A 27,995-nucleotide genomic window follows, 5' to 3' on the forward strand; every position below is an offset into this window, starting at 1 on the left:
AATCGATGATGACTAAATCGGCGCTATACGATGGACTAATTGGTGTTTAATATTTTTTTACCCATTATCAGCGTAGTTAAAGCCGGGCGAAAAACGGTGAGACGATGAAGTGGAGATGTAGTCTCGCGGGCAATTGCGCGGCGCAGTGGACGCATCGGCTGCTTCGGCTGCTGCAACGTTGATAAAAATGTGAAACTACGGGAGCGACGATTCCGTCTGAATAGCCAGAGCGAAATAAAAAATGGCGGCGAACAGCGAAGTGCCGGTGGACATCAGCGAGAGTAACGCACTTGGCAGCGATCACACGGTGAGTTTGTAGTTTGATAAAGTAAAATCGAGCCGCGCGATATTCGCGACATTGTGCAAGGTCTACGGATATTCGTTCAAAGAATATTCCCTGATATCGTGTTTCCGAAGGTGCGATTTTGGTATAAGAAAATTCGGTTCGTCGTCGTCGTCGTAGTTTCGTCGGACGGTAAAGCAGACTAAAACTATGCGCCGCCAAGTCGACCGATTTCACTACGCCGGCTAAAATACAAAGAATGTGCAAATGCCTGGCGCTCTTTTCGATATTACAGATTTTCCCAATCACGCCCCGAAAGCCGCACATCATAATGGCCGCAATTTTCACGCCTGACAATGCGGTAAATTAGACGCCATTTATTTTGGCGCGTGCACGTGGACGTTTTCACGAGTCGAACGCCGCCGTCACAGACGCAGGCTTTCATTTTGTTTCCACGATCATCGCGAGTTATACCGCGTCGCGCTGTAACCGGACTAAATAGTTGGTCAATCAAACAGCCGACAACCTTTCGTAGATTAGTTTAACGCACATGAACTCTATCGTAAGTAAAATCGACACGTGTCCAAGAATATCCAAATTTTATCCGATATCTCACAACCGCCGTAATTCAAACTTTACACGAAACAGTCGCGGCCACCGGCTTCTTAAGTTTTCTAACCAAACAACCTTCGCCTCGTGTTTTGTAAAATTTACCATCAGACCAGAATTCGTACAGTTAAATTTTTTACGCATTTGAGTATTAGTGAATTATTTCTAAAATCGTTCGTTAACTAGTATTTTGCATTTTCATCTGTTTATCTAGCTTCGGGATTACGGCAGACCTGAAAAGAAAATTTGAATTTGTTCTGAGATCTGTAATGTTTAATGTATCGATATTCTTTCAATTCACATCTAAAATCATATACAGAGTGTATGTATTTTTGTTTGGAAAATGTATAGACGTTGGGGAATTTTGTCAATGTTGAAATTCGCAATGCTGCTTTCTTTGCCCTTTGATTTTTTTCATTCTTTTAGTCTCAGGAACAACAACAATATCTTGATCTCGGGAGGCAATGTGTTCAATCTTATATTCTCTAACTTATCAAATTCTTCTTGCAATATTTCTCATGATTCAATTTTTTATTGTGATGCCTTTCACTTGCTTCTCGATATCATGCTTCTTACCACTAGTAACAACTTGCTGAGCCGAACAACTTTATTGCCGAGGTGCCCAGTCAAGTTGATGTATTTAATCTACTCTCAAATCGCCATGTTGAATCATTACATTGTTCCATTTTTGATTTAATCGAGAAACATGTTTCTAAGATTACTATCAATCATTATACCCATCCTAAGTGGTATCCTAAAAAACTCATTTGCACATTTCGTCCAAAGAAAAAATATCATAGATTATTTGAGATGTGTAATTTTAGATTCAAACCATATCTGCACAAAAACCTGCTACTATGCAATGGATTCTAAAGTGTACTTATTGTCGTGTATTAAAGGATTTACACCTATTCATTATAAATAAATAAAATTTCTCATTCATAGACACTTAAGATGGAAACCATGGAAGTAGCTGAGCCAGTGGTGCCATTGGGAAAGGACGCAGCGACGCCAAATGACAAGGAGGCAGTGTCAGTGGACGACATGACCTCGCGAGACTACTACTTCGACTCGTATGCACACTTTGGGATTCATGAAGAGATGCTGAAGGATGAGATAAGGACAATGACGTACAGAAACAGTATGTACCACAACAAGCACCTGTTCAAGGGTAAAACGGTACTGGACATAGGCTGCGGCACAGGTATCCTGTCGATGTTCGCAGCGAAGGCAGGGGCGACTCGCGTCATCGGCATCGAGTGCTCGAACATAGTCGAATATGCAAAGAAGATCGTGGAGGCGAACCAGCTCTCGAATGTGATAACGATCCTGAAGGGAAAAGTGGAGGAAGTGACTCTGCCGGATGGTATTGAGAAGGTAGACATAATAATATCCGAATGGATGGGCTACTGCTTGTTCTACGAATCGATGCTGGACACGGTCCTGTTTGCCCGAGATAAGTGGCTGTGTGAAGACGGAATGCTGTTTCCGGACAAGGCGACACTTTTCATATGCGGCATCGAGGACCGCCAATATAAGGACGAGAAGATAAATTGGTGGGACGACGTCTACGGATTTGACATGAGCAGTATCAGGAAAGTTGCGATAAGCGAGCCGTTGGTGGACGTTGTCGACCCAAAACAGGTTGTGACGAATGCTTGCCTGATAAAAGAGGTCGATCTGTACACGGTAACAAAGGCGGACCTGGATTTCACGTCGCCGTTCAATCTACAGGTCAGAAGGAACGACTACGTCCAGGCTCTGGTCACATTCTTCAACATAGAGTTTACCAAGTGCCACAAACGCATAGGATTCAGTACGGCGCCTGAGGCCCAGTACACGCACTGGAAACAGACTGTATTTTACTTTGACGATTACATGACTGTGAAAAAAGGGGAGGAAATATATGGAGTGTTCTCAATGAAGCCCAACGCGAGAAATAATCGAGACCTCGACTTCAGCATCGAACTTGACTTCAAGGGTGAATTGTGCGAGGTGCACGAAACTAATACGTACCGCATGCGCTGATTCACACTTGGCGTATAAAGAGAAAATATGAAAATTGATCTAGCTACTTCCGCATTCTCTATTAGATATTAAGTCCGCCTTTCGGCCAATTCTCGTGGCTCACTCAGCCGTGCCACTCTGGTCCGATAACGACAAAAATTACGACCTGACCCGAGCCGTGGGTCAAAAGGAGAAGCTTGGATATTCGCGATAATCCGTTGTGGAAAAATGGGATTCCATTTTTATTTAGGAGAAATTAGAAGAAATAATAAAAATTAAAAAAAAAAATTAAAAAATTACCATACTTTACATTGATCTTTCTTGAAGAGGGACAAATTAACCAAACATCACAAAGATGAATTTTCCTATACAATTAATACCAACCCCCTATAAGTTATCTTAATTATAACATATTTGGCTCACAGGTTCTTACATCAAATATTCTTCTTTTTAGTTTTTTCTTGATTTTAACTCGCTTTTGTCAGACAAATGGTATTCTCGATTAATGGCAAGGATGTTTCTACCCGCAACAGCATCCTTTTGCCATGCTATTGTTTTTGTTCATACATTTTTTTTCCTAGTACCAATAAAATTACATATTTACTTGGAAGTATAGGAATTGAAATGTAGACTAACAATTCGGAGTTTTTGAAGCTCCTATTTTTAACATTATTTTTGTTGTTCGACTTCAATGACCGATAAAAAATAGTATATGCTCCGAATAGGTTATAATTCAAATCTAAGCGATAATGAAATATTAGCCAATATTTCAAAAACAATTACCAATTCACATCATCGAGCGTGGAAGTAAATGATTTATCGACACAGGGACTAGGCTATCGATTATTGTTCTATTATTGATTTCGATTCACATAATAATTGTAACAACGGAGAATCTTCTTTGTCTGAGTTGATAATTCTAGTCAGGTAAAATCGGTTTTCTACTAGGTTGCTAACTAGACAAGGTAATTGTCAAACCAGCAGGCAAACGTATTTCTAATCATGCCGACAGACCGCCAAGTCACAGTGCAGCTGTATATATTATACTATGTATAATTTTTATAAGGAATCATTACTGTTTGTTAGATTGATGTGAAAACGGAAAACGGAACACGAAAAACAAACTTCTTTCCCCACTCTCATCCCATTTCTTTGAGTCCCGTAATATGCCAGGGTTCCATTGCAACGTGATTATATAATTATGTATGTAACAATAAAATTAATACATTTGCTATGAATATCGCGAATTTTCGTTATTTCTTTGCCCTTTGATTGTTTGTATCAAGTGACTGAAGAAAAAATGAAGGGAAAATTATATTCCAAATGAAATTGTGTCTCAATATATACTGAGCTTTAGTTATTTACAGTTTGTTTCCTACACAACTTTCCGCTTGGAAAGGTATATATATATATAATTATGTATATATACACATACTATAATACATATATATATATATAATAATATATATGTATTAAATATTACGATTATTATTTACAAAATATTATCGTTATACCTCAATCGTTTTCGTATTCCTCTTAAAACCAAGATCGAGATGATCAGTCGTTCTTTGCGCAAGCTGTGAAAACTGATTGATCGCTTCTCTCTGTTGAATTCTACCATCTAGGCAGCAAGGCCTTTCAAACAATTTGCCAACTTCTGAGTCTTGTAGTCTGTCCTGAGCTGTATAAAATTTATCAGTATGGACCTGTCGAGCATGGCCTGCAAAAAAAAAATAGGATTTGCAGTTCGATATGATATTACAAACATCACCGATGCTTTTATGGAAGCCAGAAATCGATGTGTCGTAACTTAAAACTTACCAATTGATCCCCAGTGCAGACCTGCTTCAAATTCTCAGGCTTGACGAGGAGCAAATTGCAGAGAGCGTGCAATGTGTCGAAGAGATTCGTGACTAGGCTGACTTTAAGATTTTTAGCACACTCTCTGTAAGCATTCATGTCACAAATGGCGCACATTGCGCCGGCAGAATTGAACTGAAACTGCTGCAAGTGTTCATATATCACCCTGTGGAATCTGACCCCCAATTCTGTGAGAACACTTTCGACGTTCTTTTCGTCCAGTCTGTCTCTTATGTGAGTTATCATCGTCGAAACGTATTGAACCACAACTAAACAGGCAGGGGTGTTCAACGTATCGACGTCCGATTCCGGCTTGAAGTCTGTCTTGCGCTGCTCATTCTGCAAGTAAATTTTCACCCAGCCAACTATCGCGTTTATACTTCGGTCCAAACCCGTGTCCAGTTTCAATTCCAGCTGCTCCAAAACGGCTTTCTTCTTCGCCAGGCAATCCCCATGCTTTGACGTTGATCTATGAGACGTGAGATGATTAGTACGGGGTCATTTCTTTAGAATAATTTAAACGTAAGATATTTCAACTGCTAATGAGAATTCCTTGTAAGTCAGAACCAATGTAAATTTTTCTGTACATCAGGTATCCAGGTTTTCAAAAAAGTATTAATGACGGATCTCTATTTGAAATGAAACAATTGCATACATGACTAGCGGTACGAGGCTATCGTTGAATTGCTTTTCGAGCAGATGAATGATGGCGTTGCACCGTCTGACTACGTTGAAGAAGTGGATTTCAGGTTGACATCCGCTCTCAGGTATGGGGACACTTTGGAGTCCCAATTCCAGAGCATAGTCAACGTGTTCGTTGGTGAGATACTGTAGCAGGATTTCTAGTATCTGCAGAGCGTTTACAGGTAAGTCGCTTGATTGTGAGAGGATCTGGCACCGTTGAAACGCCAGTTTGCTCTCCTGGAGCAGAGCGATGGCCAACTCCTCGGAGAGGAAGGTCTCACCGCCGTAATCTTCAATCTGGGCTATATTGATGTTCGTTCTAGTGCCGATTACGGCTTGCAAGTCTCTCCTCAGCTCCTGGAAGCCCCCGGTTTGCAGTTGCTTTTTCTGGTGATTCTTAGACTCGTAGTACTTGATCAACAGGGATGCAGACTTCTCACGGAGAGACTTGGTCTCGATACTGAAATCAAGGAAATATAATTCTTTGTTGGTCTACCGCCAATGAAGCGCAAAAACAGGACACGGAGTGGGCGGCTGAGCCTGTGTTACCTTATGTAGGAATCGAGATGTTTCTGAAAGATATTCCTGGTGAGTTTGGCGAGGTAAGCCTCATCTGTTCCCATATCAAACGGCTTCAGATCGTTGGATAGTTTGATCGTCTTTGAGTAGAGGTCATAAAGATTCTTCAGATACTTGTCGGAGTCCGTACGATCGGTAAGCTTCGCCACAACGTATTTTTGCAGCCTGAGATGGTAAATGTTGAGGACAAATTTGGCCATGACTTGAGTCGGGTTAGCGAATACCTGCTGCATCAGTTTGTAGTTCTTGGTGCACATCGGTATGACATCCTGAAAAACATCCTTGCCGCCGAACGAACCCATTTGGCTGTGCTCGATGAACGCGTCGACACACTGCGAATAGCCCTTGAAGTGAGACAGGATCGAGGCCAGCTCCTTCATCCGTGTGGCGTCTTCTCCGCTGTGAGCCCTGGCAAACTCCTCTATCAAGCTCCGCTCAATCTCGTCGTACTTAGCGCTGATCTTCTTTTTGGCGCCGTCAAACTTGTCGGATGGAAGCTCTTGCGCGATCAAATGTAGCTTTTGTATCACGTCCGCTGCCTCGTCAAGCTGGGAAATCAGAAGCAATCGATAATGAAAAGTTAACCGACTCCGGAAAGCCTCGTTTTCTACGCACCGACGATTTGTCGGTGAAAACTGGGTCCGTTAAAGGCCCGGGACTCAGAAACTCTGCAAAGTGTCTCATCAACTTTTGGGCTTCGACCGCGCGTGCTCTCGGAGTGTTGACGCTCTCGAGCTGGTCACCCAGGTGCAGCACCTTCGTGGCGACAAAGTTGATTCTCTCGTCAAGCTGATGGAACAACTTCATGGCGTATTTGTTTTTCTCCTGGAGTTCGAGGATCTCTAGCGCGTGCCTAATCTCCTCCTCCTTGCATGCCGCCTCCAGCCTGTCGCATTTTTTCTGTTGTCGCTCCTGTAGCACCCTCAAATCCTTAATTGCCTGCAGAAACGTCTCGTGGACCAGCACTGGATCAAAGGAGCTCTTGTCTCCACCGTCTTTAAACGTGTCATTAACAGTTCTCCAAGCCAGGCGCTCCACAAATTCCTCGGAATCGAACGGCTCCTGAGGTAGAAAGTGGAAAGAATGGAGAATGTTTTATTTATTTATTTATTTGTAGTCGACAGGTATAAACCCTTTTCTACATGAGATTAACAAGAATACATTGCACGGTTTGCAAGCGTGAAGTAGACATAGTTAGTGAAATTACTATTTATGGAGAATAAGTTTCTAGACAGAGTAGAGAGAAAGTATAAACTGGAATTATACAGGAATATTGAAATCTGGTAATATGTTCGAATGGAGAACTGACGTACTAGTAAAAAAATTTGTTAAAAATCATCTAACGCATCTGAGTGTTATATTGTTTTACTAGGTTATGATGGTTTGAATTTTTGATATCCCTTCGGGAATTCGACGAGAAATTCAGTTTTCACATGGGAATTAGTACTTGCCTGCTCCAGCTCCTTCATGTATTGTTGCATCATCTTTTCGTTGTTTTTGCCGAATGTGTTGACGATAATATCGGCGTCATCAAACTGCTAAGCGATCTGTCGCCTTGCGTGGGGCGTGTTGACAGCACGAAGTAAGAGGTTGACAGATGCTTGATTCGATTAATTCAGAAATTGGGGAAGGGCTCGATTCTACAGAAACCAGTTCTACCAATCGTATACCGTGAAGCGCGAAGAAAAGATTCAAATTTGAAAGTAAGAAAAAAGAAACAAGACGCCGCATGAATTGTAACATTAATGAAGGATTACCAAAACACGTGTATAAGTGTTGAAATAATTCTTCTCAATGGAACAAATTAAATTCACCCAATGAGCAATTTATAAAACTGGCGTTCTTGTAGGGAAAAAAGCTGAGTTTGCTGCTGCCCTTGTACAAAGTTAAAAAATTGCTAAAATTGTTTATATTTTGTTGATTAGGAACTTGGTATTACACCTAGAAAGCAAAAATTTGATGTAGTACGGTAGATTGGTAATCAATTACTTTTGATCAGCTGAAGTCGAAGCATTAAATGAAAAATTAAAATCACCCCAACTTCCATCTCTCTCTAAATTATAATCTCCGTTTGGAACTCTGTGGCCGGACCTGTTACAGGTACTTTGGATGTTGCGAATTCGAGCGTGTATGTTTTTGTGTTCGCTCTTGGGTCCAAAGGACGTGTCACCTTGTGCGTGTATCGCGGATGACCCGAGAGACAAATCGGGTCTAAAGAGGATTAGCGAGCAGTTTAACCGCAAATGCCTAAAGGTAAGGTCTAGCGATAGTAATCCTTCACAGATAACGTGTTAGCATTGTCGTTAGGTTTATGGTTGTTATAATTTATTTGCTTGACTAAAATGCTATCGTGTGTACCAACCAGATAAAGTCGTGCGGTAATATTCCTTCATAGTTGACACGTTAATATTGTTGTTGAGTTTATTGTTATTATAATTTATTTCATTTTGTTTCGATCCAATAAAATTCCTCCAATCTTTAACAGACCTGAAATTGACCCAAAGATATGGTGGAAACTATGTGCACGACATGCGATATTACAATCCAATACCTAATTACAGATGGCTTCTGCAAAACAAAAAGTACAAAGTATCAGCGCGCAAGATGACGCAGCCGCCGAAATGGATGAGCATTCGAAAGAAGCAAAAGAAGCTCCCGAAGCTGGCAGCAGTAAAGTTGACGGAGCTGGTAAGTCGCCTGAACAAAATCTTCAACAACTGGACACCAACATAACCACCTCGATTGAGAAGGTGAGCCAACACGAATTCGCAACTTTGATCACTGTTCTTAAATTAGATTTAAATTAACAAGCAAACATATTAATATTGTGGTTGAGTTAATTGTTATTATAATTTATTACCTGTTTCGTTTCTGTTCCAACGAAATCCCTAAAGTCTAACAGACCTAAAATTGACTGAAGGATATGGTGGAAACTATGTGCACGACATGCGATATTACAATCTAATACCTAATTACAGGTAACTTCTGCAAAACAAAAGGAAGAAAGTATCAGCGAGCAAGATTACGTAACCGTCGAAATGGATGAGTATTGGAATGAAGCAATGAAGGAAGCTCTTGAAGCTAGCAGCAGTAAAGTTGACGGAGCTGGTAAGTCGCTTGAACAAAATCTTCAACAACTGGACACCAACATAACCACTCCGATTGAGAAGGTGAGCCAACACGAATTCGCAACTTTGATCGCTGTTCTTAAATTAAATTTAAATTAACAAGCAAACATATTAATATTGTGGTTGAGTTAATTGTTATTATAATTTACTACCTGTTTCGTTTTTGTTCCAACGAAATTCTCTAAAGTCTAACAGACCTAAAATTGACTGAAGGATATGGTGGAAGCTATGTGCACGACATGCGATATTACAATCTAATACCTAATTACAGATAACTTCTGCAAAACAAAAAGAACAAAGTATCAGCGAGCAAGATGACGTAACCGTCGAAATGGATGATTATTGGAATGAAGAAATGAAGGAAGCTCTCGAAGCTAGCAGCAGTAAAGTTGACGGATTTGGTAGGCCTGCTACAGAAGAAATTTGTCAAAGAATGGACAGCAGAATGATCACTCTGACTGAGCAGGTGAGCCAACACGAATTTGCAATTATGATCGCTGTTCTTAAATTACATTCAAATTAAAATGTAGATTAATGCACATATTTTACTGCTATATTTTATTTATTTATTAATTTCTAGCTCAAGCTAATCGAAGGGCAGATTGGGAAGCTGAATGTTCAAGATCCAAAATGTCGAAATAGAAAACCAATAGCAATACCTGAGCCTCCATCTCCTGATACCTTGACGGGTAAACCGTTACTTGCTGAGTTAATGAAAAGTATTGGTCAACTCACTGTAGAACGTGATATTCTTCAAGTAAAGCTTCGTATCATGGTGATTTAACTTTCTGACTGAATAACATCAGCCGTCTATAAGAACATTGTATATTTTCCTTCGTTTTCTTCCGTCTAGGCTTCAGAAATCAAAGTGCACAATCCAAAATCGCGAGTAAGAAAGAAGGCCCAAGTTGCGATAAGCGATGTAACCTCAGCATTTGACCTAGCGAAAAATGAACTACGTTTATTGGAAGAGGAGGCCGCCAATCTTGTGAGTTAATTTAGAATAATTATTTACTACTGGGACAAAGAAGCACAGTATGTGAGAACAATTCTTTCATTACAGATCGAACCGTTCGATAAATTGACGGATGATGTAGAAGAATTCCGTTTCATAAGGAAATTAAGAGAGCAATTGGAGAGTGACGAATTGGTCCTTTTTAGGCATACAGGGAAAGAATGACGTGTGGCTTAAATTGCAAAGCGGATTAAAATAATCAGATTAAACTTTATATTATGTAACCATTTTTATGCGTAAATAAATAAATAAACGAACAAATGCAACACTATCAAGCTCTGTTCAATCAGACTAGTACCTTGCAATAAGAACTTCACAATGCGCAGGTAAATTTGACTAACTTGAACCGTGAAACGTCATTGAATTGGAAATTGAACGTGGAAATTTAGGAACGGATCCAAGATTTAATGAAGGAAAATCAATAATTGATCGGCGAATCGAATGCTGGGAAGATGATGAATGAATCACAGTTCAAAATCACGAAACGTTGTACAGTCCGTTATTGCAAACTTTTGAACGGTAGTATGTAAAGCTGTAAATACCTTTTCTACGTCGTTTACAGGATTCCGATAAATTTAACGGAGCCAAACAAAGAAAATATCGGTAAGCCAAATGTGCAGGCTATGTTGGGGGGGGGGGGGGGGGGGGAATAAAAAGTTCAGAGTCCCAAGAATGAAAAAGTTGTGGAAAAAAAAATCAGAAACCAACTTGAGGATTGATTGAATTGCTGGTATAAGAAACGAAACGGACATATACATATAATACGCGTGAAATCATTGTTTCAGATCAATTGGCCAGCTAAAATCTGCATATTTAAAGATTACATAATTTCATTGAATTTTCATTGTATTCACAGAGGACAAAAGTGTCGTAACTAGAAATGGTAATGACTACAAAGGATGAGGTGTTTGAAGCAAAGCTTTATCATGAATTGAATTGATGCGACGAGGAATTTATAAAACTGGCGTTCTTATAACTTCAAATCTCTGATTTAGAAAGGGAACTGATTCCGTGAAAACTATTAGCAAAGATGTTGGAAAAGTGAATTGCCAGCTTCAATCCAGCTTCTACTCTTCAGAGGCTAAGTATTCTAAAGTAAGTGAAGTAAGTTTGCGAGGCTATACGGGCTCTCGTTATTACTCGTTTATGGAGTAAAATTAGATCCTCTTTAACGGAAGTTTTTATGTTCCGAAACAAGAAAAGTACGACTTTGATTTAGAGACTGCTGAACTAAGGTAGAAATTAAATGATAAACATACCGAGTTAACTGACATTGAATAAGAATTAAAAGAAAAAACCGCCTTCATGTCCTTGGATGAACTCAGAGATTTATAATCTTCGTTTGGAACTCTGTGGCCGGACCTGTTACAAGTACTTTGGATGTTGCGAATTCGAGCGTGTATGTTTTTGTGTTCGCTCTTGGGTCCAAAGGACGTGTCACCTTGTGCGTGTATCGCGGATGACCCGAGAGACAAGTCGGGACTAAAGAGGCTTAGCGAGCAGTTTAACCGCAAACGCCTAAAGGTAAGGTCTAGCGATAGTAATCCTTCACAGATAACGTGTTAGCATTGTCGTTAGGTTTATGGTTGTTATAATTTATTTGCTTGGTTAAAATTCTATCGCGTGTACCAACCAGATAAAGTCGAGCGGTAATATTCCTTCATAGTTGACATGTTAATATTGTTGTTGAGTTTATTGTTATTATAATTTATTTCATTTTGTTTCGATCCAATAAGATTCCACTAATCTTTAACAGACCTGAAATTGACCCAAAGATATGGTGGAAACTATGTACACGACATGCGATATTACAATCCAATACCTAATTACAGATGGCTTCGGCAGATGAGAAAGACATGAGATTGACGGAGCAAGACTACAGAACCCATGAAATCCACGAGGATTTGAAAGACGCAAGGGAAGCTCTTGCATGTCTCAGCGTTCTAGCTGAGAAAGCTCGTAAACGTCCTGAAAAATATATTCAAGCACTGAACGCCAAAATGATCACTCTGACTCAGAAGGTGAGCCAACGCGACTTTGCAATTTTGATCGCTGTTCTTAAATTATATTTAATTTAAAATGCAAGCATATTAATATTGACGTTGAGTTTAATGTTATTACAATTCATTTCATTTTGTTTCGTACCAATAAAATTCCTCCAATGTTCGACAGACCTAAAATTGACCCAAAGATATGGTGGAAACTATGTGTACGACACGCGATATTACAATCTATTACCTAATTACAGACGGCTACTGCAAAACAGAAAATAGAAAGTATGAGCGAGAAATACCATATGACCGTCGAAATTAACGAGCATATACAAGAAGCAAAGGAAGCTCTTGCCTTTGTCAAAAATAGAGTTGACAAATGTGCTAGATGTCCTAAAAAACACTTTCAACGACTGGAGATGAAAATTTCCCGTCTGGTTGATAAGGTGAGCCAACACGAATTTGCAATTTTCATCGCTGTTGTTGAGTTACATTTAAATTAGTTTTATTCATTTATTTATTATTTTTTAGCTCAATGAAATTGAAGCGAACATTATAATAAAAAATACGGAAGATCTAGATCGCAGACAAAAAAGCCAATCTTCAATACCCGAGAGTCCCAACACGCATAGAATATCACTTGATACGCTGATCGAAAGTATTGATCAACTCACCGTAGAACGTGATAGTATTCCAGTAACGCTTCGTGAATTGGTAATTTAACTTTCTGACTGAACAGCAATAGTGCCCTATTGAATCTTTCAATTTTCTTTTCTTCCATCTAGCTTTCACTAATCAGAAGTTACAATCCAAGAACGTCAAGAATGCATAAAGTATATGATGTGATAGCCCGTATAGTCAATTCATATGACCAAGCGAAATTGGAGTTGCGTTCATTGGAAGACGAGGAAACTAAACTTGTGAGTTAATTTAGAATAATTATTTACTACTGGGACAAAGAAGCACCGTTCGTGAGAGCAATTTTTTCATTACAGAACAACTCGATCGATGATTTGACGGATGTGGTAACAGCATTCAGTTACAGAGAGGAATTCAAAAAGCTATTAGAGAGAAGTGATTCGGTCCTTTCTATGTTAAAGGGGAAAAAATAGCGTGTAGCTTAAATTGCAGGTCAAAAGTAAAAAAAATAGATTAATATTTATATTATGTAACCATTTTTATACGTAAATGAATAAATGAATAAATGAAAATAAAACAAAGGTATCGACAGCGAAAATGCAGACAGAGTCGTTGAATAATGGTGGAAAATGCGCGAACAAATATTGCGGATGCTTTCGAACAGAGATTCCTTGCGGAGAATTTCACAAATGCAGTCACGCTGAATGCCTGAACCAGGTGGAATAAAATTTTTTAGCAAAAACCTAGTTTAAATTTCAATCTTTCTTGCTCATTTTATTGCAGACTTTTAAACTATACCATGTAAAACGTTATTGAAACATTTATGTGGAAGAAAATTGAAACAGTTGTAAATACGGTGATACCTTTTCTATTTCATTTACGTGATTCCGATAAATTTACAGAAGCCGAACAAAGAAAATATCGGTAAGCCAAAAGTTCAGGCCACGTTGGGAGGGGTAACAAAAAGTCAAGTTCCTAGAATGAACCAGGTGTAGAAAAACCAGTTGTAGATTGATGCATTTCGCAACGAATTAAAAAAAAAAACAAAGAAAAATAAACGCATAACGTATCACACCTTATGTATAATTGACTATATTTATTCATTAATTTTAAATGGAAAATTCAAAGGCTTCGATATTTCAGTTTCGTTCGGTTTTCTTGGATTTCTTTTTCAATTTTTATTTAGTTTTTTATCAATTTTTCACCATCGTTACCGTGTAATATTAACTACATAAGAATCATACATATAGAGAATTATACATCGCTATCATCCCTGCATGTATGTGAATATTGTTGTCGTCTTCCGTTTTCTCGCTTAATCATTTTCTTTATTTAATTTTAATCCTAAAAATAACAAACACGACAGAGCAGCGGTGCACGACACAATAGTAATAATAATAGTAATAACAGTAATTAATTAGTTGCGTGATTTAATAATGAGAAAAAGAAAAAGCACGTTACGCGGATATAATGAAACTACAATGTTTATCACGCACGCACAAACGCGCCTCTATTTATTTATTTATCTCTTCATGGCGCATATTATTGTTTTTACTTGATTTTATTTTCATATTTCTTTTCTCTTCTGATTCTTCTTCTTCTTCTTTTTTACCATTAAAATCAAACCGTGGTGATATTACCCGATATTTATACTGTTACTACAGTCCATCTGTACCAACGATTGTTTTCCTTTCTATCTCTTGCGCTTGTTTTTGTATAAAATGTAGTTTTACCTTATGCCTTAATAAGATAATTTAACTTAATTTTATTTTATTCTTTTCGTTTTCCAGCGTGTACAACTATTTTAATTTCTATTTATACGTCTATTATAATTTTATCCTATCGTTTTTGTATATAAAATACAAATACACTGTCTCGCATCGATATTTTTCCGTACATACCTATAACTGTTTTCGAAAAGTGTTCTTGCCATTGTCAGTCAATGTTTAATTGCATCGTACAGAAAAAATGAAAAGCACAAGGGGCTGCAGAGGAATAATTAAGTAATTTTCATCCAGCGCACGCTTTGCTGCAGCATGCGTACGATATTCGTTAATCAAAAGTGCACAAAATTTCTGCAGCGTGAGTCTTCGATCTACAGGTATGTGTGTGCATGCGTATGTACTTTTATCGATCCAACTTCGATCAACATTTTTCAACCCGCCCGTCTTTCCCGTTCTTGCGATCAAAAACCTATACCTATCGTACCTATAATGTATTCGGAAAAAAATAATATTCACACCATAGTGATCCAAGAATCCGGACGGGACAAAAAAAAAAAAAAGAAGAATAGAGGAAAATGGAAACGCTGTCGAGATAGAAAAAACAAAACGATAAAGAAAGTACATTTCGGTCTGTGTAAAAGATAATAATCTCACCGAAAACTCGCAACTATGTGACACACCATACTATATTACACTGTATGTTGTTACGAAAAGTAGTATATGAACTGTAAGCAAAATGTGTGCATGTAGATACATCAATTTCAATAACATTCATGTATAAAGATAATAACGAAGATATTATAAAAGATAGCCCGAAACATTAAAAATAAGTTGCCTTTGTAACGCTTTTCCATTTCGCCTTTGACTGTTTATTCTTCTTCTTCCTCTTCTATGCTTATACGTACACGTACAGTATGTAACCGTAAATTGCAACTAGCTATAATTTCAAGGAGAGGGTGAGGATCGCGTGTTTCCCCCTCTTTTTTCGAATTGTAATCGAAATTATTCTCTCGATTATTTGGCGATCCAAACCACCGCCGATGATGATGATGATGGTGGTGACGATGATGATGGTGATGACGATGACGATGACGATGATGATGATGATGACGACGATGGCAATAATAATAATACTAATGATAATAGTTATAATAACGATGGTTGTATATATTATTACACGATCATTCAAGTACAATAATAAAAAGAATTTTCTCTTTTCCGTAGTACCTATGGAATAACAATTATTCGCACAATTCGACGACGTAGCCTGCACGTGGGGGAAACTGGGATGATCGCAAATATCTATCTATGCAGGATAATGATTAGTGATGAATTAGGGTAGAAAAAAAAATTTCAATAATAACAAAGATGTAACTTACAGTTGTCATTACCATTATTATTATAAATCCGCGCACACGCGAGTATTCGCATTAAAAAAAAAAACTTGATCTATTTCCTCTTTATCCTAATCATTATTGGTATTATTTTTGCCTTGTATTTTCGGTTCTTTCTTTCCTCAGCTAAAATCGATCGCAACGACGTGGCCAACGTCCAATATTATTATTACTATTATCATTATCATCGTTATTATTATTATTATTATTTGCCAAGTATAATTAGTTTTGTTTAAAATAATAATAGATTATAAGAAAACTAGAAATTTTGTTGACGATTTCTTTTTCACTTCTTTTTGTTTTCTTTTCGTTTTCTTTCCTTTCTTCTTTTGTTTTATTTTACCAACTCCCTATTCCTGTAGGGGAGTTGGGATGGTCCGTGTGATGACGTTGATTAGGTTTTCCTTTTTTTTTTTTTTTGTATGTTTCTTGGGGGGAACTTGTCGTGGAACTCGCTATTATTGCGCAGTGGAGAGGGAGGAGATGGAAGATGGGAGGGTGGTTCTTGTTTTTCTTTTTATATATCGCCGACTGTCAAATAGGACTGCCAAATTGCGACGCCGTGCTGAAAACAGATGGAAACATCTTTTCATTCGACTTATTCAGCATAGATTGGGTTCGGAATTATGAAAACTTGGAGCAAGTAACACGAGCGTAAAAAAGTACCGACAATACTATTCAAATAAGATTCTAATTTTGAATTCTCATTTCGAATTCATGTATACCTCTTACATTTATAATACCCGAGTTTGTTTTACTTGAAAATATGAAGCAAAAAAATCTTTGGAAACAAATAACGAATAAAAAATGGATAAAGATTTTTCCAAGTCGAGAGAAGATGTTGCTAAAAGTAACTCCGTTCTACACATTCTGTTTTCAACTCTGCTTGCATAATGCATAAGAGAAAAGGTTAACTCACAATAATTAGCAGTGAGAGAAAATGTTCAGATGTTTCAGCAGCACCCCGACTTGGATGTCTCAATCGGGCGGCCTTGATCAATCTTGACTTTGTTGGCCGGGTCACTAGCTGCGCTCGACGGAGGACCAACTCTCGTTTTAATTTCCGCAGCCATCGTAATGAAAGCCTGTTCGACATTCATTGCATTTTTCGCAGATGTTTCAAGGAATGGTATTTGTAGTTGCTCGGCATATTCCTAGCGGTAAAAAATGAGAGTAAGATAACCACAATTGAGGGACGAAGAAGAAAAGAGAATTCTGGGTACATGAATTTTTCAGTCAACTCATTTAGGATAAATTTACCTTAGCTGTTGTATAGTCGACCACTTTTTTAGTGTGCAAATCGCACTTGTTGCCTACAAGTAGCTTGTTAACATTGTCGGAAGCATAGCGATCGATTTCCTCAAGCCACTGTTTGACATTATTGAATGATTCCTGATCCGTGCAGTCGTAGACGACAATGATGCCGTGCGCCCCACGATAATAGGAAGATGTTATAGTCCTGAACCTCTCCTGTCCTGCAGTGTCCCATATTTGCAATTTTATCGTTTTACCATCAAGATCGATCGTTCTTATTTTAAAGTCGACTCCGATGGTGCTAATGTAGCTCTCTGTGTAAGTATCGTCGGCAAAACGGAGCAGCAGACAAGACTTTCCAACGCCAGAGTCGCCGATGAGCAAAAGTTTGAACAAGTAGTCACTGAAATAAGGAAAACAAGGTCATCGTCGGTTAAAAAAGTAGAATAAAAAATAAAAATGACGAGAATAGGAAAGACCAGCTCTTTTTTAGCGAAGAAAGAAAAACAAATAAAAGAGAGATAAAGAAAGAAAAAAGCATCATTTTTCGCACCATCATCGTGATCATCGGCTCGATGGTGACGTGGTCGTTAATCGCCACGAATGACTAAATCAATTACGAACAACCGACTAGTTCGAGCATCATCGGCGTAAACAATGACGACCTGGGATTGCAATTGCGGGCGTGAGACGAGGACAAAGTCTGAAAGTGCGACACGCGCGGTCGGCCGAACGAATAATGCTAGACTCCCGTGTTTCACGATCGAAAAGCGCGACTGGCGAGTGAGAAAGAGACAACGATCAAGGGCGGCGAGAGAGGGAGGGAGGGGCGAGATCTGTCAGTGCTGGACACGATGTGACTCAGAATATTTCCTATGCTGCTGGGACGGCGACGGACGAAACAATAATCGCAAATGTACACAAAAGCGTAGTAGTACGTAGAGCAACTGCGTAATTGGCATAGTATCGACGTTCTGGCGGTGATGGAGCGAGGATTTGGCGTTCTTTCTTCACTTCCGTAGACGATTTCGATTTTCACAATAACGGATTGGGGCAGCGAGAAGACGAATAACTGCGCGTATCGCGCGCGGCGAACGTCGACTCGACGGGATATAAAATCTGGCACTGCTCTCGCCCAAAGTTGTTGGAGAAACGGAGAAGAAACTGGCACGTCATGCATTTCAATAGGGTACACATAGCGACGGACAGACGACGACGTCGCGGATGACGACGGCGGAACGAAACTGACGACTGCCGATACGGCGATGCTCGTGCCGATATAATGCTTATGCACGCGATGACAGGATATGCAGGCTTAATTACGGGACTTGTATACTCACTATTCGGGGTTCATTGTGGACATGCTATTTTTCAAACTACAACCGTTATTTATATTTCCACCACACTTTCGAGGTACTTAGGAGAACCTTGCCGCTCGGTAAGGCTCGGGCTTTCGACTCGCACTAACGACTGAACTGATTCCGATGCTGCTGCTGACGATGATCCCTGATTGTTCCTCTGCGCGATACACAATATCCAAACCAGTCGAAACAATGGCGGTCACGGCACCTCCTCCCTAATACGAACGAGCGAGATCTACCATTGACGTAATGCCAAAGTGGCAGTAGGTGCCTACCTTCACTTTCTTGATCTACGTCGATTCAGCCGTTCCGCTACCGCAACGCCGGATGCGCGCGCAATCTCTTCGCTCCTATCGTTTGTTTTCGGGACACTTCCCAAATCACCGAATCCTCGACGATTTCAAGCGGGCATCGGTTTATTTCTGATTTTTCTTTCAAGTCGTTGCTCATTGTTTTTCGCGCCGTTTGACATTGATGGAAATTAGTTATCATTCGCAATGTCGCGATATATTATCAGAACAGTGATGCCGGAACGGATGAAAATTATCAACGAAATTCCTGTCGAAAAGTTAGCTCACGCATTCAGTGGATTCAAATTAAAAGTCGTAAGGTCTGTACAACCGAAAATGTTATTTCTGTTGTAGTAAATATCAACCCTGGCTACCGAGTCCTCCGAACCTTCTCCACGCTGCAGGTGATATCGTGAACAATGCTTCGATGCCGGATTGCTGGCATTGGGATGTCGAGAGAGTGGTCAAGTGGTTGAGAAACGAGATCGGCCTCGCGCAATACAAAGTACATATACCGATAAAAATCTGATGAAAATTCTGCTGAAAGAAAAGCTGAATCATCGTTTGGGTTTTCCTCGACCTGCCTACAGGACTGTTTTGTCAAAAATTTCATAAACGGTCGTCGTTTGATCCGCGTCGATGCCTCCGTCTGTCCAAAGATCGGTATTCGGGACCTGAGCCACATGAAGGCGAGTATATAGCAGTTGCGACTTCATAGTAGAATTTTATTATTATCCCAAGAAGCAAGGTTTGCGAATTATAAAAGAGCATCTTCAGCTTATAACAGCTGGTATCCGGAAATTGTTCAATGTCGAGCTAGAGGCGTGGGACAGAAGCCTGAGCCTTCCACCGCGCTATCCTCTGACGCATTACCTCCTCTTTCAAGTGCCGACGGGGCCGATGCGAGAAAATACCAGCCGTGTGGAGCTGTTCAGAAGAATGGGAATCCTCGACAAGGAGGAACCCTGCCCCTTTGGTCATTGGGAAATGGTGGAAGCTACACAGCCGGATTATCCGGCTCGTAGATTCGGGCTTGTGAAACGAAAGAGCGTTTATACGCGAAACGAACATCAGCGACAGCCAAAGGGACACTCCTACTTAAGACGATCGAAACTCAGGCACAATTTCTTCCTGAGAATCGACACCAAGTAATTAAAACGGCCACTTAAATTATGAAAGAATGCAACAATTATTTACGATCTTTATTATTGATTATACACCTTGCATATCCGTTATTCAAGCTGCCTGCGATCAGGCGGGATTTACTTTTCTGACTTTAGCCACTCTCCAAAGTACCCTTGTTGTATGTTTGTTTATAAATCAGAGTTGCGGAGGATGGCATAGGAGTAGTTCATATTGCAAATGCAATAAAGTTCTCGCAAACCCATTAAACCTCAGAATTTTGAACACGGTTCTAACGTAGCTCGTCAGTTAAACGCAACGTGCTTCAAGTCGTAAATTTACTTCATTTCATGACGAAGAAAAGTGAAATTCTCTCAGAACTATCACGTTACACGCACGATATAATCTGTCTACATAGGTATAATCTTGTCGTGTTAACCTTTTGTCAAATCCGAGTCGTGACTTGGCGTCATCTATGAACTCTGTGTGAATATCAAAAACAGCAGACGATCTTTGGTCCCATATTGTCAGTCTTGCAAGCGGAGTTCGATTAAATCGTTGACACAGAGCACGTTAGATCAATGCAGTGAGAAATTCGCACTGACCTAATCAATCCATGCGTTAAACGTCCACTGATAGCTAACTAATCATCGTGAGTGTGAAAATTGTCCTTGACTCGACAAAGAGTTCGACCGTTAAAGAATTGCAGAATTACAGAACCGCGTAAGCCGTGCCGCCGTTCTAACCCAGCGACTTTAATACCGACCCACATGTCCGTTGGCCTGCATCTGTGAAAACTATCCAAAAATATTCGAGAATATCAAAAAATTCAACATTGCCAAATTCGGTTTTTCGGTATACGGAATAATTTCAACTGTTTTTTGGCGGTATAATATCTGTGTGACGTCACGCCGCTGCAAACAAATGACAAACGATCGAGCCGCCATCTTGAGGAGCAAACGCCGGATTTACTGTCTCGCTGTATCGATAGGATCGATAGCAATCGTCATCATTTCATTCGTGTCTGTGCAACTGCAGGTGAGAATGTTTCTTCTTATACTCATTATTACTACTAAATTATGCCACAGTGGAAATTCTCACTTATCTCATGTACGAATAATTATCGCATTGAAGTTAGGAACGTTATCGTAACGATTCATGCTGAGGAAAAACCGTTATTTCGCGATTTTGAAATTGCACGACATTCAGTAAAACTGTAATAAAACAAAACATACACACATGCCGTAATCTCAGTTCCTTCAAAGTCATTGTAAAATTACGAAAATGGTCACTTTTTTCCCCAATATTTCGTTACTAACTTCAATCATGTGAATAATTAGAGTCTAACTTATCTTTTAAGATATTTCTATAATCTAAATCACGCTTATTCGTGGGGCTAAACTAATAAATGGCATAGAAATAGAATAACATTTTATTCGTTGTATTATCGACACTGAATATGATACTCGTATTTAAACATGGGTAAAGCTGTAGAGCAACAATCTTCGTACAGTAATTGTAAGTCATTTTTAGGAATGTAAATTCACGTTCTGATGATAGAATAATAATAACGGTTTGCCGATCGCGATAACCGCGCCTAAGAATAAAATAATAATAATGATAGTAATAATAAAAATAACAATCGTGATAATTGTAATTATAATAAATTTTAATAATATACAAACCGTTTGCAGGAATCGAACGGATCAATGTCTTTTTCGTACTAATAATAACGGTGATTGTGATGGGAAACAAATCATCCAAGTACCGGCCAACAACGACGATGTAGATGCCATTTATGAATAATACGATTATGCATCTTTGCGAGATAATGAATGTGAGTATAATTGTATATTTCACAGTATAGACTTTAAGAAATAATGTCGTCGTTGTTGCTATTATAACTATTATAATAATGCCGTAGTTCTTTATGTTTTTCTTATTCTTATTGTTACCATTATTATGCCGGTTTATAATTCGAGGAATCTCTCATATGGTCGGTAAATGATCGAAGTTCGGTTGTTGCTGTCTCGACGAGCTTTTCGGCCGGTGATTTTCATTCTGATTGTGATGAACGTTATGCGACATACCAACTTTGGGCAACTGGGGTAATACCATTTGACTGTAGTTCGCATTCTGGAAATACCAAAAAAAAAGGGAAGGTATCGTTTTTGCAGTAGAGTTTAATTTTGTTCTTCTATTTTTTTTTCTGTAGAATATAAAAAATTGCAAAAAGACACTCACTCTGCTTCTGTCCCGATACTTTCGCAATTTTTCAAACTCTTCCATCTCAACGTCCGGCATTTTGAAGTGAAAATTTTCAAAGTATAGGTGCTCCAACAGCTGATCGCAGGTCCATCTCTTCTCGGGATCTTTATCCAAGCATTTCGTAAGGAAGTCGATCTGCGAATAGGTACAAATAGTGATTAAATTATAAAAGGACGAGGAGTAGCGGGCAGCAAATTCTGAACAGTTTCATTAGAAACTTTGAACTTTGTTGTCTGAATTGATCGATCAGTTTACTATCCGAAACTCGGGATACTCGAATGAAGTTAATTCTCTTAACGCAGTATAAATATTTGTAAATGCATACGTGTCTATATATTATGTGTGTATGTCAATGGACCTGTAACGGAGCACTCGGTCTGTTGGGCAGAGAATCTTCGAGGGGAGTGATCGTCTGAGGCGCTGGCAGCGTAACACCGGCGAAAAATTCGTTCTGCTGAAATATCGCTATGTGCCTCGGCAGCAAATCGCCCAGAGTTTTTCGTATCAGGTAGAGCTGATCGACGTCCGATTTCCCCGGCCACAACGCCTGGCCCCTCACCAATTCCGCGAACACGCATCCTATCGCCCAGACGTCGACCGGCGTCCCGTACTGCGTGTCACCTACCTGGTTTCGAGTTAAACCCGATGATCGAGTTATCAATTGAATTGAATTAAATTCAGATATTAAGTGGGAATTGAATTGCGTTGCAGTGCATTGAATGGAATTGAATTTAATTGAATTAAAATTGAGAGTCGAGTTGAATTGAATTGAATTGAATTGATCGTACACCGAGATCATAGCTACTCGCCAATAATTCGGGTGCCCTGTACCACCGTGTCGCGACGTATTCGGTGTAGTTTTCGCCAGGGCTTAGCATCCTCGCGAAACCGAAATCGCACAGTTTGACGACACCGTCGTTGGTTAAAAGGATGTTTTCCGGCTTAACGTCCCTGTGGACGCAACCGAGCCTGTGGCAGTAGGCGATACCCTGAAGTATCTGCCAGGTCAGCTGACGGGTCGTCGAGTCCGGGCAACCCTTGGGGAATTTTTCCATCTCGTTCAGCAGCGTGTGCTCGCAGTATTCGAAGACCAAGTGTAGCTTGCGCTTCCGCCTGAACACCTCCAGCAGGTTCACGAGGTTCGGATGCTTCAGGTTCTGAAAATTATTGTCACGCTGTCGGTCTTGCAGAAGTATTATAGGTAAATCTAAATTCGGGTGCCTAACGAAAATTCGGAAAAGAAAACTTTTCCCCTGAACTCAAGTGTAATAATAAGGTAGAACTCTTCGCGCTCTGGGACACTCTAGGTGGGCTTGCTTTTGATATCCAGCGATGATAAGACCGTTCGCAAGCCGTTGCTTGCGGGGCGACACGCGAAGGTATCGAACGTCGAGGGCGACTCAGTTATTGACCACTGGTCAGAAAGTCGCGTTATAGCGTAGCCAAGCATCGGCCATGTGTCGTCGAATGATGCACGATGCGAACATTTTACACCGATAAAAGTTTTATTCCAGTCTCGTTATTTTTCCATATCGTAGCCACATATACGAGTACTTTACCTACCTTTAGCAAGCGTATTTCTCTGAGGGCGATTTTACGGATCAGAGGATCGTCCTCCGTCTGTTGAAACTTTTTCACAGCGACAAGTCGCCCGGTCTGACGATCTCGGCATTGAAAAACAACACCGTAGCTTCCCTCACCGAGCCTGGCAAGACGCTCGTAACGTTCCATGGTCTTGCTTGGCGCCCGGGACCTGCAACGGTTGCGAAAAAGGTTTGGAAAACATTAATGTTCACAATCGCGAAAAGATGAATGATTATTTTCAATACACGCGAATTTCGGGGGTAACGTTTCTTTCGAGAGAACGAACGGGATTTTCGACACTTGTGAGAAAGGAGGATGATATAGTTTAGCTAACTGGAAACAAAAACCCACTTTTTGTACTTGCTGAGACAGGGCAGGGAAAATTGTTGGGCGAATAGCATTATAATCTATAGATTATTTTGCGGGAGACACTCGAGGAAGGCCGGGTAACAATAACTGACGAGGGGTTGCCACCGGCATTGACCGATGGTCAATGTTCCCCTGAAAGTTTAATATTATCGCACTCCGCATGCCGTCCAACGTAGTGGGTATAACACGTACATTTCCGCGTCTGCGCGATCCCGTGCAGAATTTTTATCTTGCGTTTTTTTGCTCTCTTGATTTTCGTAAATATGTAATTGTCGATTCAAGATATTCGATGTAGAAAAAAAAAATAGAAATTATTTCAGAAGATTGTTTTTCTCTCGATAGTCATGAAACAAATTTATGATTAGTATAACACATATTATTATATACAGCTTATTGTTTGGATAATTGATTTAATTTAAATAGCGATAATTTGGAATTTTTCAAACGACGTGCAATTACATTTGATTCGGATAAAACTGTTAAATTTAATCTCAATAAGGTGCACTACAAAATTACCGGTGCAACAGGGAGATTTTTTAGACCGATTGCTGTATAATAAATTATCGCAGTTTGTAGCGGTAAATTTCAAATCTTTCAACATGACAAAGACTATACCGATAATTTAGGACAGCTCAAGCGGCACTATTAATTACAGGCACAAACGAACATCATAACGCACAATAATTTGTGAAGAAAAAAATAAACTTCACGTTTTCAGCACCGTTGATTATACATAGAAATTACGAATAATACACACGGGGTTAAAAATTAGACGTTGAAGACACGCATCGTCGTTAATCCGCGCATATCACTTTACATTGGAGCTGTCAGCCGAAAAGTGACGCGTGTCGTTGAATTAACCAAGATAAAATGTTGGTAATAAAACATTTACCTGTTTACTTAGTGAAATATATTTATTTCGCCGCTCTGTTCACGTCTGATTATCCACGTTGCTTCGTCGCGTTTGAACGACACGTCTCGTTGTGATCTATCGATCTGATCGAGTCGCGAATCTCGGAGGTCGCTGACCTTCTAATGTGACAAGCTTGGAACCGCGACTCGCGATCGATTATTCGCCGAAAACATTCGGAGTGAAATTCTATCCGCACATGCCGGATTAATGCGTGCGAAATTCAAATCTTGCGCATAATTTGAACCACGAGTCGTTGAAAGTGGGAGAAAATTGATCGAGCGAGTTATAGTAATACTGAAAGAATGTCAAGACTTAAATAAGTTTAAGAAGGTGTAGAGGTATAATACGTATAATTGTGCACGTAATGAATATTACATGTGTTTTGCAGACGGTGAAAAGCGGGTAACAACAATTGGCCTTATTATATACAATTGTACGTACAAAAATCCTAGTATAGCGTTCATCAAACGTCGAAGTATTGCAATCGTCTAACTTATAGCTGCCGTTGATTGATTGCTTGATTGCGGTTGTAACAAACCCGCGCAGTTTCAATTAATCGTTGTTCGATTCGAACGATGTACAGGGAGTAGAACAAAATGCAGTGGAGTTAAATGATACAAGGCGTAAATATAGATCGCTCAACTCGATAAATTTTGAAACAATAACAATTTCGTATCTCGTTACGCGGCGACGAATCGCACAAACCTTCACCGAACGAATTAGAAGTAGAAGAACGCGACGACGTCGTCTGGTTGGCTTCCCATGTCAAACAACTGTTTGTGCGTAGGCATAACCTTAGGCAGCCAGGCTTAGTTGAGGTCTACACGACGACGAGTCGCACACCCGTGATTATCCGAAATCAATATTTGAAATACCTTCTGCACGCGGGTTAACCCCTCGTGTCCTTATGCCATGCCGCTGTACACAAGCTGTTCGGCTCCTTTTCTCAAATAGGTACCTTGAGAAACCAATAAATCGACCACGGCTGGATACGGATATAACCGAACCTTAAAATATTGTGAGCCGTGTTTTTCTAGGACTAGTCGCATCCTTGATACGAATATTTTACCCCACCGTATAATAATTATTTATTCTGTTACCGCGGTATTTATAGGCAAGGACAAGACGAATTTGCGCGACGATGATTACGCAGCGCCGAATACTGGTTGTTTTTGAAAAATTGATGAAACGTCGACATCTATGGATACGTGTCTTATCGTTTGACCTTGGATACCAAGAAAAAAAATCTCTCACATGATGCAATCGAGTAACTCGGCGACACTAAGTCTTGGCGAAAATCTCACCTTTGGTTTAGCATTCCAGTGCCTATTCTATGCAGACGCATCACATGTGACCGATAGATTTTTTCATAATAAATACAGAGAATGGACGAATGATACGTGACACTGTAAAAAATTTGCGGTTTAAAAATTCACGACAACCTGGACTACCCACTGTAGAACAATTTTTGTGTGTCTGCAATTCAGAACTTGAACAACGTCGGAGACAGTGTTAGATCGACACGTCAGAAAAATATTCTACGTATACAGTATTCGGCGATCATCGCGAGACGTGATCGTTGGTGATCAAATCAAAGCTGAAGGATTCAGGGAGTCGAGTTACCGGTTGGGGTAACCGTGTGCAAAGGTTATTTACGAACGACCTTGAACTTTACTGCACTAGAGATATAACACGACACGGCACAGTTTATAATGCTGCCGCTGTTGCATACAGCGTTTCGCGTTATTCCTGAATGCGTGTGACATACCTGCCGACAATCACGCCATGCATCGTACGTATGATGTGTTTCCGGTTCATTTGTACAATTACACAAAGACGTACGTACATGCGGTAATTAATGGAATGGGGAATCGATCGATGCTGATTAATATATTGCAACTGGCATCGTTCACACCACAATGCATGTCTATGACTACCGCTGTTACAATCCTTACGAGGGTGAAGTCAGTAACGTCACTGTAACGACGCAGTATGATTAGGAACAATCGCTGATTCGCACCTTTCTGATTTTCCGAAATGCATTAAGCCATTATATAACAAAAAAAACAAAACAATATACACTGATTCTGAAAAGTTATTCTAAAACTGCCCAATAATGATTTTTTCTACGGACTTATCGTTACGGTAAAGTTATATTATCTTCAGCCTCGTCAATTCTTACCTTCTCGGCAGCAGAGGTAACGTGCTACCAAATAACCAAAGCTTTCTGTCTTGAAGCCATTTCTCCATACGAAGGCAATAAATAAGACAATCGATCGGTTTTTACGCCAAATTTCACATAAATTACGGCACGAACTCGGATACCTCGGTCATTTTATGTATTCCGAACCGCAGATGATGGTAGGATGATTCGTTCTTACACCCCAATTTTCGTATCGAACCAATTAGTTACGCACAACTAGTCTTTCGTGCAATCGGTTACACGTGCAAACTTTACACGTTTTCGATCGCATAGCATTCGCTGAAAGTGACAATTCTGCTTCTTCTTCTTGTGCCCACTCGCGTTCGATCTTCTGCATTTATCCCATTGAACGATGCAGGGCGGAACCTCTCTACTTGCACCTGACACGAGTGATACTCACTCACTGAATTCAACTTTCCTGCACGATGACGCTCTCATCGCACACCACGCAATCTAACTTTTGTTGTGTATAATAGCGGTATCATGATCGTGATGCCGATGGTATGGGTATGAGACGTCATTGCGGATCAGGAACAACGTCACCGGGTTGAAATCGACTTTTCGGCTAAACTGTGTTATATCCTTTATTATACAACACACGATACTGATTCTAGGCATATAACAAACAACACGACGATCGCAGCGCTGCCTTGAAAATCAAACGTGATTTAGATGAAGCTCGGTTCAAATGTGTTTTCCCCCTTTTGCTTCATTTTTA

The 27,995-nt window shown here is 39.8% G+C and overlaps 6 protein-coding genes across 14 annotated transcripts; 3 read left to right on the top strand and 3 right to left on the bottom strand.

Annotated features, from left to right (window-relative positions):
- Positions 1-93: 93 nt before the first annotated feature.
- On the top strand, positions 94-4,137 carry LOC124186832 (protein arginine N-methyltransferase 1). Of its 2 annotated transcripts, none has more exons than XM_046578869.1 (2): positions 94-307; positions 1,838-4,137. In XM_046578869.1, the coding sequence occupies exons 1-2, from the start codon at positions 242-244 to the stop codon at positions 2,918-2,920; spliced, it is 1,149 nt and encodes a 382-aa protein (XP_046434825.1). In that variant the 5' UTR covers positions 94-241; the 3' UTR covers positions 2,921-4,137. The 2 variants fall into 2 exon arrangements, with proteins under 2 accessions (XP_046434825.1, XP_046434826.1); XM_046578870.1 differs by lacking the exon at positions 94-307 and adding an exon at positions 694-845.
- On the bottom strand, positions 3,587-7,639 carry LOC124186829 (exocyst complex component 5). Its single transcript, XM_046578861.1, has 6 exons — positions 7,474-7,639; positions 6,638-7,084; positions 5,993-6,570; positions 5,415-5,903; positions 4,721-5,228; positions 3,587-4,619 (listed from the first exon to the last, which is right to left on the bottom strand). Exons 1-6 carry the CDS (start codon positions 7,504-7,506, stop codon positions 4,521-4,523), a joined length of 2,154 nt encoding a protein of 717 aa, XP_046434817.1. The 5' UTR covers positions 7,507-7,639; the 3' UTR covers positions 3,587-4,520.
- Positions 7,613-10,431, top strand: LOC124186831. Its single transcript, XM_046578868.1, has 8 exons — positions 7,613-7,725; positions 8,123-8,275; positions 8,584-8,772; positions 9,001-9,192; positions 9,422-9,616; positions 9,731-9,925; positions 10,004-10,138; positions 10,214-10,431. The coding sequence occupies exons 2-8, from the start codon at positions 8,132-8,134 to the stop codon at positions 10,328-10,330; spliced, it is 1,167 nt and encodes a 388-aa protein (XP_046434824.1). The 5' UTR covers positions 7,613-7,725; positions 8,123-8,131; the 3' UTR covers positions 10,331-10,431.
- Positions 10,432-11,551: 1,120 nt separating this feature from the next.
- LOC124186834 lies at positions 11,552-13,376 on the top strand. 2 transcript variants are annotated; one of them, XM_046578874.1, is made up of 6 exons: positions 11,552-11,689; positions 11,998-12,186; positions 12,414-12,602; positions 12,688-12,870; positions 12,942-13,076; positions 13,152-13,376. In XM_046578874.1, exons 1-6 carry the CDS (start codon positions 11,567-11,569, stop codon positions 13,266-13,268), a joined length of 936 nt encoding a protein of 311 aa, XP_046434830.1. In that variant the 5' UTR covers positions 11,552-11,566; the 3' UTR covers positions 13,269-13,376. The 2 variants fall into 2 exon arrangements, with proteins under 2 accessions (XP_046434830.1, XP_046434831.1); XM_046578875.1 differs by lacking the exon at positions 11,552-11,689 and adding an exon at positions 11,701-11,814.
- A 572-nt stretch (positions 13,377-13,948) lies between these two features.
- Positions 13,949-18,759, bottom strand: LOC124186835 (ras-related protein Rab-1A). 3 transcript variants are annotated; one of them, XM_046578877.1, is made up of 4 exons: positions 18,106-18,362; positions 17,174-17,570; positions 16,833-17,067; positions 13,949-16,478 (listed from the first exon to the last, which is right to left on the bottom strand). In XM_046578877.1, exons 1-3 carry the CDS (start codon positions 18,345-18,347, stop codon positions 16,867-16,869), a joined length of 840 nt encoding a protein of 279 aa, XP_046434833.1. In that variant the 5' UTR covers positions 18,348-18,362; the 3' UTR covers positions 13,949-16,478; positions 16,833-16,866. The 3 variants fall into 3 exon arrangements, with proteins under 3 accessions (XP_046434833.1, XP_046434832.1, XP_046434834.1); XM_046578876.1 differs by having other exon boundaries at positions 18,088-18,362; XM_046578878.1 differs by lacking the exon at positions 18,106-18,362 and adding an exon at positions 18,508-18,759 and having other exon boundaries at positions 15,360-16,478.
- A 2,603-nt stretch (positions 18,760-21,362) lies between these two features.
- On the bottom strand, positions 21,363-27,809 carry LOC124186830 (cyclin-dependent kinase-like 4). Of its 5 annotated transcripts, none has more exons than XM_046578862.1 (6): positions 27,257-27,809; positions 23,772-23,961; positions 23,018-23,365; positions 22,567-22,833; positions 22,185-22,343; positions 21,363-22,076 (listed from the first exon to the last, which is right to left on the bottom strand). In XM_046578862.1, exons 1-6 carry the CDS (start codon positions 27,322-27,324, stop codon positions 21,930-21,932), a joined length of 1,179 nt encoding a protein of 392 aa, XP_046434818.1. In that variant the 5' UTR covers positions 27,325-27,809; the 3' UTR covers positions 21,363-21,929. The 5 variants fall into 5 exon arrangements, with proteins under 5 accessions (XP_046434818.1, XP_046434821.1, XP_046434822.1 ...); XM_046578865.1 differs by lacking the exon at positions 27,257-27,809 and adding an exon at positions 26,379-26,791; XM_046578866.1 differs by lacking the exon at positions 27,257-27,809 and adding an exon at positions 25,516-25,707.
- Between the last annotated feature and the right edge of the window lie 186 nt (positions 27,810-27,995).

The sequence above is a fragment of the Neodiprion fabricii genome, chromosome 7 (assembly GCF_021155785.1).
Source record: "Neodiprion fabricii isolate iyNeoFabr1 chromosome 7, iyNeoFabr1.1, whole genome shotgun sequence".
In the NCBI taxonomy this organism is placed as follows: Eukaryota; Metazoa; Arthropoda; class Insecta; order Hymenoptera; family Diprionidae; genus Neodiprion; species Neodiprion fabricii.